The sequence below is a fragment of the Onychostoma macrolepis genome, chromosome 09, assembly GCF_012432095.1.
Source record: "Onychostoma macrolepis isolate SWU-2019 chromosome 09, ASM1243209v1, whole genome shotgun sequence".
In the NCBI taxonomy this organism is placed as follows: Eukaryota; Metazoa; Chordata; class Actinopteri; order Cypriniformes; family Cyprinidae; genus Onychostoma; species Onychostoma macrolepis.
The window spans coordinates 35678109-35691268 of NC_081163.1; the positions used below are offsets into that span (position 1 = coordinate 35678109).

The window sequence follows — 13160 nt, forward strand, 5'->3', positions numbered from 1 at the left end:
ATGATAACAATCAATAACTATAATCATCAACTTAACTTCATAACTCTGTCATCTCATCCTTGTCTTAATATACTCTTTTGACTTTCCTGCCTATATTTACATTAAATATACAAACAAAACCTAAATTAAAACTATAACTAAATTTATATGAACACCTAATCAGATCCGTTCTTCCTCCTGATAAATTCTGAGAACCATACGTTTATACTCCCTTTTAAACTGTATCACACTTGGGCATTGCTTGAGCACTAGACTTGGTCTGTTCCACAATTTCACTCCACATACAGGAATACAAAAGCTTCTTAATGTTGTACGAACATAAAGATGCTTAAAATTACACTCTCTCCTAAGATGATATCTCTCTTCTCCATTAAGGTTTATATGAGATTTCCAACTTAATTTATCATCTATTATCACCCCAATAAATGTATTTTCATTTACCCTTTCTATGTCCAAACCATCTATCTGTATCTGAACTTGTGTACTATTTTTACTGTTTCCAAATAACATACATTTAGTTTTATTAACATTTAATGATGATTTATTTAAATCAAACCACCTTTTTAATTTACTAATTTCTAAAGTTATAGTCTCTAATAATTCCTTTAAATCCCCCCCCCCCCCAGAACATAAAATGTTTGTATCATCTGCGAACAAAACTAACTTAACTAATTTTGATACATTACAAATATAATTTATATAAAGCAAAAATAACTTCGGACCCAGTACTGACCCCTGGGGAATGCCACAAGCAATGCTCAAGCACGAAGATGAATATTCCCCCAACTTCACAAACTGTTTTCTGTCTCTTAAATAAGTTTTTACCCAGTCCAATACTACCCCCCTTATCCCATACCGTGCCAGTTTATTAATTAATAAATTATGATCAATCGTATCAAAAGCTTTTTTAAGGTCAATGAACACTCTTTTTTAAGGTCAATGAACACTCTTTTTTAAGGTCAATGATTCTTCAAGTGAATCAGTTAATGCCATTGATGTGGAACTGTTTGGTCTGAATCTGTATTGACTGTCAGAAATTAATGTATGTCCATCTAAAAATTTCTCTAATCTATTATTAAATAATTTTTCTAGAATTTTAGAAAATTGTGGAAGTAAAGAAACAGGCCTATAATTTGAGAAGTCGTGTCTATCCCCAGTTTTATACAACGGAACCACTTTAGCTATTTTAATTTTATTTGGAAATTTACCAGTTTGAAATGATAGATTACAAATATATGTTACTGGTTTAGAGATCCCCTCAATGACTTTTTTTTTTTTTTACAATTTTCATATCAACGTCATTATAATCAGTAGATGTTTTATATTTACAATATCTATTACTACTTTTTCTTCTACCTCTGTAAGGAACATTGAGTTGGGATTTCTTTCTATTAAATTTTCATTCCAATCTTCCAATGACACTTGGTCTTGAATTTCATCTGCCAATTTTGGTCCAACACTCACAAAAAAAATTGTTATTAAAGCTATTAACCACATCATCCATATTATCCTTAGTAGTGTTGTTATCAATATAATATTGAGGATAACTTTGCTGTCCTGTACCTTTTTTAATAATACTATTTAATACACCCCATATTCCTTTAATATTATTTTTGTTATTACTTAATATTTTACTATAGTATTCCTTTCTACAAACCCGTAAAATACTAGTTAACTTATTTTTATATTTTTTTGTATTTATTAAATGCCACTTGAACTGTTGAACCACTTGTCTTAGTGCACAGTGATGTATGTGGAAAAATGAATGCAAAGTCCTTAAGTGGGGCTGAATACTTCCTGACATTCATTGAGGAAAATACTCACTTTTTGTGGGTGTCCATCCTAAAGCGGAAAAGTTCCTAGAATGGAAAGCAATGGCAGAAAAATACACTGGAAGACAGCTGAATACCATATGCAGAGACAATGAACGAGAATATACATCATCTGAGTTTCAGGATTTCCTGAAGAAAAAAGGAATTCGACGAGCTCACAGTGAGATCAATGTTAGCTGATGCAAAGCTGCCACAAAGTTCTGGGCAGAAGCACTGTTAACAGCTGTGTATCTAAGAAACAGAAGTCCACTGTGAAAGGAATGACTCCCTTTGAAGCCTGGACAGGTGAAAAACCAAAGCTTGATCATCTGCACATATTTAGATGTACCGTATGCGCATGTGCCCAAAGATGAACAAAAGAAACTGGATCCCAAAGCAATGAAGTGTATCCTTCTAGGATATGGAACAGGAACAAAAGGATATTGACTCTATGATTCAAAACTTGCAAAGGTTTTCTACAGTCAAGATGTGATATTTAATTAATCAGATCATGCAATTGAGAGGGAGCCTGACGCAAATGAGGAAGGTGCTTGACAATGAGGACTCAGCCGGATAAAAGATCCAAAGATCAGAAAGAGGGAGAAAACCACCAGATTACTATGGAGAATGGGTGGCAGTTGCTACTAACCAGACAACTGAACCCAAAACTGTAAAAGATGTCTTATCCAGTTCAGACAAGGCCAAATAGAAGGAAGCTCTGGAGAAAGAAATGGAATCACTTCATGCAAACAATGTTTGGAATCTGGTAGTACTGCCAAAAGTCGACAAGCAGTAGGCAGTAAATGGGTGTTCACGGTCAAAGTTGATGCTGATGGATCATTTGAAAGGCACAAAGCCCATCTAGTTGCACAAGGATTTTCTCAAAAGTTTGGATCAGACGATGACGATACATTCAGCCCAGTGGTCAGATTTGAGTCAATTAGGACAATAATTGCTCTGGCTGTACAACATGGACTAAAGCTGCATCAGATGAGTGTCAAAACAGCTTTACTAATGGAGAACTAAAAGAAGAAGTGTACATGCAACAACTTGAAGGTTTTTCTGTCAGTGATGTTTGAGGATAATCAATCTGCAATCTTCATTGCAATGAATCCTCAATTTCACGGATGTGCCAAACACATTGACATTAAATACCACTTCATTCAGGAGAAAATTGCTGGTGGAGTCAGAGATCTGAAGTACTGCAACACTGACAACATGGTTGCTTACATGAAAAGTTCATAAAACTCAGAGAGAAGGCTGGAGTGAAACCAGTTAATTGATCATTCTGTTCTGTTCTCTTATCAGAATGTTTTCTTTTTTTTCTGTTGGGCTTGTGTATGTTTTTTTTTTTTCTCTCTCTCTCCCTTGTTAAAGACTGTTTAATTATTAAGCAGTGTGTCATGTACTTTAAGCAGTTTTTCTTGTACTTTAAGTAGTGACCACAGAGAGGTGCTGTTGGTATATACATATCTCTTTTTCTTTGTTTTTCCCTGACATGTTGTAGATTGAAAGTGAAAGTAAAGAGTTTCATGCAATTTGGATTGCATTCTGGCAGAAAAGAGCTCCAAGTCTTTATTTAAAATCAACACTGGTGATGAGTCGGGAGATGCATGATATTTGAATGATCATGCCATATTATAATTCACTACAAAATCATTTGGTAACACTGTAGGGGAATTTACAGTTAAAACCCAAGGTCCAGATATGATGAAAAAAGACCAGGGCCCGTATGTATAAAACTTCTCAGAAATGCTCTTAAGAATAGTCTTAAGCTTTGACTTAAGTGTCAAAAAATTCTTAGTAAAAAGTAGGACTTTTTTTTAAGAGTAGGAGACTTTTATAAAGAAGCTAAAAGCAACTTTCAGTAAAGTCTAACACTGATTCTTATGTGTTGATTGAGGAGACACTTAAGTGTTGTGAACTAAGGACTACAATGATGTTGTAACCTCAACCTCTGAATCAGCCAATAGTGAGCCTGCTCATGTAAAGTCACAACAGCACAACACCAATCATTTAATGTAACTACAATAAAATCATTTAATTAAGACACTGAAATATTTTAATATTTAAATGTATTTTTTAAATGCTTTGTATTGTGCAAAATTGATCACAGATTATTACTGATGCTTTGTTTTCTATTGGTACGTCTCATCGTTTACAGTTGGAGCAATGATGTGAACATGAGTTCCATAAACAACTCCAGGAAAGCCCACAATCCTCATAAAAATGGCTTGGTTTTGCAATATGGTTTGGCGGTCAGTTGGAAAGTCAGTAAACTGGCATTTAGTAGTGGCCAAAAGTGATGTCAGTAGAAATTTGGCATCTTCACCCTTAATTTAAAAAAAAATTAAAATAAAAAAAAAGTGCAACATTTTGTAAGCATATTACATAGTTGCTTTGAGTCAGTCGTTTTATTTGTGATAATAATGCAATGAAACATGACAAATTGTGCAGTCATCATTTTTAGCCATACTTGCTGTCATACAAAGAAATTATGAACACATGCAAAAACAAGAGGACCAATGAAATGTTAATAACTTGTGTTGTAGTCAGTGTGCCAATGTTGCCAATTTAGTGATTTTGTCACTAGATTTAGTGACTTCCTCACCCCTTTAGAGACTTTTTTTCAAAAGCCTAGCAACAAGATCAATTTCTTGGACAAACTTTATCTTCATTCCGAAGCTCTCCCATGACGTCATAAAGGCAAGTTCGCTGATCTAAATAAATATAAATATAGATCAGTGAACTCACCATTATGAGGTCATCTAGCAACAATAAGTGACCAGTTTTAGCTACTTTCAGTCGAAAGCAGTTGGCTACACTGGTCAGTGTTTTTTTGTCCTTTGTATTTTAATGGTTTAAGTGAAATGTGGGGTCATAAAAAATAAATAAATCAACAAAAATCCACACATCGCTTTTGGCCACTGTTGTGTTTGGTGGGGTTAGTGCTACAATATGTAGGACCCTGCTTACAGTGTCATCACCGGTGCATTGCTGCATTTTTCCAATTTTCCAGCCAAAAAAATTGTAATTACTACTTTCATTTCTGCAGTTAGAGCATTGACTTGTTGAGTGGAAGAGGTTATTAAATTTCTTAATTTGTCAGTAAAAAAAAAAAAAAAAAAAAATTTTGACAATCAAGTTTGTATTGTTTTATCAACTCCATATCATCATATAACTCCAATATGTCCTATCTTCACTGGAAAGTGTGTCTCCTTCTCTTTGCTGCCATCTTGTTACTCTAACTAGGTTAGGAGACCTCTCCAGCTCTCAACATAATTTAGGAGCTGAGACCTAGTCTTAACACTTAGGTACCTTACGAATCAGTCTTATTCTTAAGTCTAGTAAAATTACAGGCTGAGGTGTAACCTGGCAGGCGTTGAATGGACCAAAACATAATGACCCAGAGGTGTTCTATTGGATTTAGGTCAGGCGAGCATGGGGGCTATTCAATGGTATTAGTTCCTTCATCCTCCAGGAACTGCCTGCATACTCTCGTCACATGAGGCCGGGCATTGTGTGCTCCATGAGGAACCCAGGACCCACTGCACCAGCGTAGGGTCTGACAATGGGTCCAAGGATTTCATCCCAATACCTAATGGCAGTCAGGGTGCCATTGTCTAGCCTGTAAAGGTCTGTGTGTCCCTCCATGGATATGCCTCCCCAGACCACCACTGACCGACCACCAAAGCGGTCATGCTGAACGATGTTACAGGCAGCATAACGTTCTCCACGGCTTCTCCAGACCCTTTCACGTCGGTCACTTGTGCTCAGGGTGAACCTGCTCTCAGCTGTGAAAAGCACAGGGACAGTCTGCCAATTCTGGTGTTCAATGACAAATGCCAATCGAGCTCCACGGTGCCGGGCAGTGAGCGCAGGGCCCACTAGAGGATGTCAGGCCCTCAGGCCACCCTCATGAAGTCTGTTTCTGATTGTTTGGTCAGAGACATTCACACCAGTGGCCTGTTGGAGGTCATTTTGTAGGACTCTGGCAGGGCTCATCCTCCTTGCACAAAGTAGCAGATATTGGGCCTGATGATGGGTTAAGGACCTTCCACGGTCCTGTCCAGCTCTCCTACAGTAACTGCCTGTCTCCTGGAATCTCCTCCATGCTCTTGAGACTGTGCTGGGAGACACAGCAAACCTTCTGGCAATGGCACATATTGATGTACCATCCTGGAGGAGTTGGACTGCCTGTGCTACCTCTGTAGGATCCAGATATCTCCTCATGCTACCTGTAGTGACACTGACTCTAGCCAAATGCAAAACTAGTAAAAAACAGTCAGAAAAGATGAGTAGGGGAAAAAAATGTCAATGGCCTTCACCTGCAAAACCATTCCTGTTTTGGGGGTTGTCTCATTGTTGCCCATCTAGTGCACATGTTGTTAATTTCATTAACACCAAAGCAGCTGAAACTGATTAACAACCCCCTCTGCTACTTAACTGACCAGGGCCCGTATTTATCAAGCCTCTAAGAATTACTCTCAAAAACACTGCTAAGAATTGACTTAAGTGAAAAAATAAAATTCTTGGCTCAAAGCTGCGCTTAAAAGTTAGTTATCAATCATCTCAGTCGCAATTTAAGCGAAGTGTAGGACTAAATATTAAGTGTCAGTCTTAGAGATGATTCACGACACTTTGCTGTGCCACAAATGGGATTTTGGATGATGACACATGCATGGACCAATCACTGAATAGATTTCCTTAATTAAGAATATTCTCATATAAATTCACATTGAATGGTTAAATTCCTAATAGGAGTTTACATTCAACACACATTTGACAATAAAGAATTTAAGAGAATACAGTATGGCAAGGAAACGAAGCGTCATCACAACTCAATTTAGGGTGCCGATAGATGATAATATAGTGTATCGACGACAGTCAAAGATATCGCCTGTTGCTGATGCCTTTGACGACAGCGAGACAATTATTATTATTATTATCCGTCAAAAATAGACTAGGTGCCTATCTTTAGTGATGCAGTGTGGAGAGCCGCTTCAGAAACTTGGCATGGCGCGGCTGATCAGCTCCGGTGGCCGTGGAGCTTTAATGTGCTGCAGACGCGTGCAGTGTAAATAAGGGGTACGAGATTTATTCATCATACAGTGTAGATCACATAATACTTGCACTAGACTGAAGTCAGTTATGATGTTCTTTGGTAATGTAAATGTTCTTTGCTCGTTTTGAATTACTGAGGAAATGTAACCGTTTGATTAAGTGCTCGTCGTCAAACATTTCAAGAACATTCTTCCTCTCCTGAAAGATTTGCGCATGTCTCTGTCTCCTCAGCGCCATCACAAGCCCCTACTGGCAACTCCTAACCACTTGAGAGACCTCTCGAGCTGTCTTAAATAACTGGGAGAGTAAGAGTGATTCTTAGCTTTAAGAAATTTGATAACTTGCTTTTATACTTAAGTTTGAAAGTAGGAGTAAATTTCATGAATTCTCAGCACTTAAGACTAAAATGGCACTTTGAGAAGCTTGATAAGTATGGGCCCTGATCAATATCCCATAAGTTTAATTGACTTGATGCTATACTCTGATTAAAAAGTGTTCCTTTTTTTTTTGATCACTGTATATATGGGCATTTCTTCAACTAGAGGCACTTTTAGCCTTGTGAAGTTGAATTAAAAAAAAAAACTTGTTCAAAAGTCACGTAACACAGTCTCGTAAGTTTAAATAATTTGTCAAGTTTTAAGGTCTGTAAGAGGACAAACTTAGATTACAAGAGAAATTGTTAATATTTTACATTTTTCCGACCTGCAATGAAAAAATGTCATTTCCACCACATCCCAATATACAGCTGTTATTTAAATATAGAATAACTTATGCCACTCGTCTAAGATCATTTTTGTAAGTAGTTTTACCAGTTTTTCCACAATGTACAATTTGTGAATGAGATAAATGAACTGCCCTAAGGACCAAATGCTGAACTGTACACCTGTCACACTCTGAAATGTAATATTGGTTTGGGTAAGAGCTTATTAGAAGATAAATAACTTGAATTCTTATATAAATTATGGATACATATTTAATGTGTGATGAGAACTTTTTAAATATTTTTATAAAAATGTGTGGTGGTGGAAATGACAATGAATTAACGTGAATGCAGAGAAACAGCAGAGATATTTATTAGAAAAAGTCTTAAATTCATCACACTCATTAAACTCAATTCACAAAGTCATTAAACATATCAATTGTACTTTGTAACCATAAATGTCATTTCCAGCACAGAGGCAGTGTGGTGGAAATTACATTTCTGTATTTTTTTTGTGAAAAAATGGAAGATAGCTTCACTGATTAGCTTTGAATTAATACTTAGCATTTCATGTATGCAAAATACTCTTATTTAACTTAAAATTTAAGGTACAGCATGTTTGGAAATGACGTAGAATAAATATATTAACTGATCAAGCAATATTTACCTTGATTTTTCTTCATATGTTGTTGATGAAAATTTAAATTCCTTCCATGTCCAACATGTGCTCTGATGTCACTGAACATTTCCATAGAAACCACCTCAACAATCTTTCACACAAACGTTTTAAAGGGACATTACAGTGTTGTGGTGGAAATGACACTAATACTGTGCGACAGTTATATTTTGTATAAAAAGTAATATTGATAGTGGTCTCACATTAAATACTATAATATATTTTAATTATTTTACTAGTGCTTAATTCAGGTACATTAATGGTTACCAGATAAGTCATATTTTTAAACTGTATTATTATTGTTGAAGTTTAAAAGTCTGGGTGTGCGACAAGGAGAAAACAGTGATTTTGACACATATAAGGAGGTCGAAAAGTATGAAAAAATCATAATAGAAAGGTAGTAAAAAGTTTTTAAGGTGGTTTTATTACATTTTATGTATTTAAAAATATGACCAAAGAACATAAAAGTGCCCATAGTCTAAGAATCACCCATATATGAAGACCGCAATAGATCCAGGATTCCACTCCTTCATCACTAATATACTGAATTAAATGTTATTTTGTAGGTCATCCTAAGGTTAAGGCTTTTATTACACATGGTGGATCACATGGAATCTATGAAGGAATCTGTAATGGGGTGCCAATGGTGATGCTTCCTCTGTTTGGCGATCAAGGGGATAACGTTCAGCGCTTAGTGTCTCGAGGAGTTGCAGAAACCCTGAGTATCTATGATCTGACCGCAGAAAAACTGCTGGTTGCATTGAGAAAGGTCATCAACGACAAAAGGTAAACATAATCAGGTTCAGCCTGTGCATGAAATCAGTTTATGAACTGATGCATTGTTTTTATTTATACAACATTTAGTACTGAACTCAGTAAAATATAAGAATATATTTAGAGTATTGCACTGTGAAAATGATTTTTCGAAATTGTAAAAAAGTTTATTGGAGTATATTTTACAAAAGATGCTATTTCAGTCTTTCTGTAATTCAGATTTTGTGAAGTTTACTGGCAATTTCTGAGTGAAAAATATTTCAAAGTAAAATGTAAACTGTGCAGTCCTTTTGAATGCAACGAAATATAAACCTACTTCATCTTTGACTCAACAGCTACAAGGAGAAGATAACAGAGCTGTCAGCTATTCACCGAGACCGTCCCATTGAGCCTCTGGACCTGGCTGTGTTCTGGACTGAGTTTGTTATGAGACACAAAGGGGCAGCGCATCTCAGACCTGCAGCCCACGAGCTGAACTGGATTCAGTATCATTCTCTGGACGTCATTGGCTTTCTCCTTCTCATTCTAGTGACTGTTATTTTTGTGACTGTCAAAAGCTGCATGTTCTGTTTCAGGAAGTGCTTCAAGAAAACTCAGAAAAAGAAGAGGGAGTAGATGGTAGTCAATGTTTTGTGTTTTTTTTTTTGTTAGTTTTTTTTTTGGTGATTGTTTAGAGACTTGTTTAATCTGTGTTTTGTAGCATATTTTTCTAAGTGAGATGAACATAATTAATCATAACGGGTTGTTATCAATTATCCATCTTCAGGAATTAGCTGTAGCATTAATAGTACAATAAAATTAGTTCTTCCGCAGTACAGACTCTTCTATTGACTCAAAGGAAAATTATTTCTCTGGCCACGACAAATAATTTCCTTACTGAAACATTGCTCCCCGAGCATGTAACAAGACCGGACTTTAAAGTGACCTCGTTCTGAGAGCAGCAGACACAGACAACCAAGTGTGAATACATATGGATGTTTATTAAACTACACTACAGGGGAACATGCAACATGCAACATCGAACTAGACACAGACATACACACATTAAACATGGATGCCAACGCAAGGAAGGCATGGAGAGAGAGAGAGAGAGAGAGGGAGAGGGAGAGAGAGAGAGAGAGGGAGAGGGAGCGCTCGCGCGCAAGAGAGATGTAATGGTGAGATTTACACATCAGCTAACTACAACCTGTTAAGAACCATCAGATAATCACATCACCTTAATTAAAAGGGATCGAGGCCTAGAAGCGCATCTAAATAGTTAACAAGCGGTTACTTGTATGGGTTTTGTGGGTGCTGAGTAAAGCATCCTGGTGCATGTATAATGCGTAGATTCCTGGTGAATTCCTTCAGGAGTGAAAGCTTCCTCATTCCAGCCATGGGTTCATTAGTCCGAAGTGAATCGACAAAGTTACTGAACTTAAAACTGCCAGAAGCTCGGACTCCCCCCGGAAGGGGAGTCGTGAGGTTTCCAAGGTGGTAAGTGTGTCTCCAGGGCACCGAAAGTAAAGAGAAGACTCGCCTTTTCGGTGTGGGAGAAGTTTTATCTGCTTTCCCTGTAACACCCATTTTGGTTAGTTTGACCAATAACAAGGCACATAGTTTCAGCGGGAAAGTGTTTCTTTGTCCCACTTAACGCCTCATTTGCATGTTTTACGACTGATCTGGAGACTGGTGTAATTTTCCCCACAGTACAGTAAAAATAGTATGATGCATTTCATGATCACATAGTGTACATCATTGTGTGAGGAATAAAGAGCAGATCATTTTGATATCAAGAAAGAGACGTCTACAAGGTATTAAACCAGAGATACATTCATACCTCTAAATATGAGTGTTTAGAGCTTACTAATACGAATAACGAGTGGTAACTAGGCTAATATAATAAGGAAACATACAAACAACACATGCATATACCAGATACATTTGTAACTGATTAATTATGGTCTAAATAAAGAAAATGCCTCTATGTGGGTGTTATGTATCTTGTAATCGTGGGGGTAGTCCACAGGCCTGGTACCGAGGGTCATTTAGTTCTCTTGGAATGTGTTTGAAGTCCGATGGAAACACAAGATAGTCGATCTGTTTAGCATCTTTTTGACAGTGGGGGGGACAACCCTTGGCAATTAGCACCCATATAATGGTAGAATGTGGGGCCAGGCTGTGAATTATATGCAAATGTCAAAAGGCTAAAAGGGTCTTTTAAGACATAAAGATCCCAACGACCATCAAGGATCATAAGCAGATGCTGAGTGTGTCAGATAAACATTTACATTTATGTTATGTTTTATTTAGGGCTGGCTCAACTAATTGTTGAAAACAGCTTTGAATATGAATCTTTTTGCTTGGTTATCTCTCAATTATAGATCATTAGTTTAGATAACATGACATAATGGTGATTTGCAAGTTTGTCTGGAGTTTACTTAGCAGGTGCCTTCAAATAATTCCCATATTAGGGTGATTTCTGAAGGATCATGATCATGTGAAAATTCAGATAATTTAAGTTTTGCCATCACAGGGAATAAATTAAAAATAGAAAAAAGTTATTTTAAATTGTAACAATATTTAACAATTTTACTTTTTAATTATATATATATATATATATATATATATATACTGTATACATACTGTTTTTGTTTTTAATTGTTGTGGGTGTCATATAATCTTATAATTAATAATCATAATGAAAAATAGTAAGAAGTATCTCTTGCAAACAGATCAGTATTATAAAATATTATAACAAAATTGTGACTTTTTAAACCGCTTTTTTAACACTGTTTTGGTACACTGGAGTTTTAAGAGAAAAAGAAATGCTCAGCAGTGCTGTTGACTGATGAAATTTGTACATGGTTTGCCTTTAAGCATAGGTTATTAAAAACACCAGACAGACATGTAAACAGTGTTGGGGAGTAGTTACATGTAACAGAATTACGTAATTTAATTACAAAATAAATTTAATTGTAATCAATTATTTGGTAATTGTGGTTAGATCTAACAAACACGCATGGCTTTGTCCACATAACCTTGTCGAAATAGCACTAATAAGGTATTATGTTCCAAAGAAGATCAGAAGTACCATTCTGGATTACTATAGTGACTTTAGGTTGAGAGTCACTGCTAACATCTGCCTGGCATCGGCTGGAGAAGGGCACAATCACTGGCTGTATAATCTCTGTTCCACTGTTCTCTTTGGCCTTGATATGATTGTCAAGTCTGCGGAGGTGGAATGTAGGGGCCCCAAGTCTTGATTCGGAACTCAGCAAACCCCCATAAGAGCATTCAAGGATGACTTCACTGTGATAGCACTATCAGTTCCAGGGTGCAGGTGGCTCCTGCGAGGGCTGGAAAAGCTTGTCACATGGGTAAGGATGAGTTTTAAACCAGCCAAGTCTAGGTCTCTGGTCCTGAAGAAGGGGAGAGTGCACTGTTAGACATTTCTGTAATTTCCAGTTATTTACTGTATATCACCCAGTATAATACTGCAAATTCCCTTTACAGTAAATAACTGTAATATCCTTTGCATCATGGGAATGTTCTGTGACGTCAGACCCCACATACAGAGACTTACTGTATTTTTTTAAATTGCTGTATACTACTGTATTTGCTGTAATGGTCTCTTTGGCGCCATTCTATTGAGGTCGTTTTATTTTCCTCATTTCTTACATTTGGATTGACACAATTTGCCCTGCACCATGTCTACAACGCTGCCACAGCTTGGGACTGACTACACTGGACGTGTTCCATCGCTTGTAATGATTGGAAAATCCCTTTGTACTTGGTATCAGAAACAGCGGGAGCGCTTGGAGTGCATCTGCACGTCAGAAATATACCGGGGCATCACATTACTGTCCGCATCCACTGTAGATAGTATATATAATGGATTAAATATTGTTGTCGAGTTGTGGAAGCAGCGGGGCAGCGCTGCAGGTTTTTCCCGGGGATGAACCCGCAAAAGTGGGAGAGCTCTGGAGAACATCTACGCTGTGTGTCGATGCACCTTACGAGAGAATAAGACCAGCAAGTAAAGGTAAGGTGTCTGTGTGTTTGTGTCAGATTTTTGCACACCAGTTTAACCCATAGTAACATTTACTTGTCAACATGGCGGTTACAGAACTTTACCATGGTAAACTGCGCTGCC

The 13160-nt window shown here is 37.0% G+C and overlaps 1 protein-coding gene across 1 annotated transcript in view; it reads left to right on the forward strand.

The window, feature by feature from the left end:
- The window catches only part of LOC131546905 (UDP-glucuronosyltransferase 1A5-like), a 28908-nt gene extending 18943 nt beyond the window's left edge, over positions 1 to 9965 (forward strand). The window contains exons 4-5 of the mRNA XM_058787021.1: positions 8818 to 9037; positions 9361 to 9965. Of these exons, the coding sequence (XP_058643004.1) occupies positions 8818 to 9037; positions 9361 to 9640 (500 nt within the window). The 3' untranslated portion in view covers positions 9641 to 9965. The remainder of the gene's footprint in view (positions 1 to 8817; positions 9038 to 9360) is intronic.
- The last annotated feature ends 3195 nt before the right edge of the window (positions 9966 to 13160 follow it).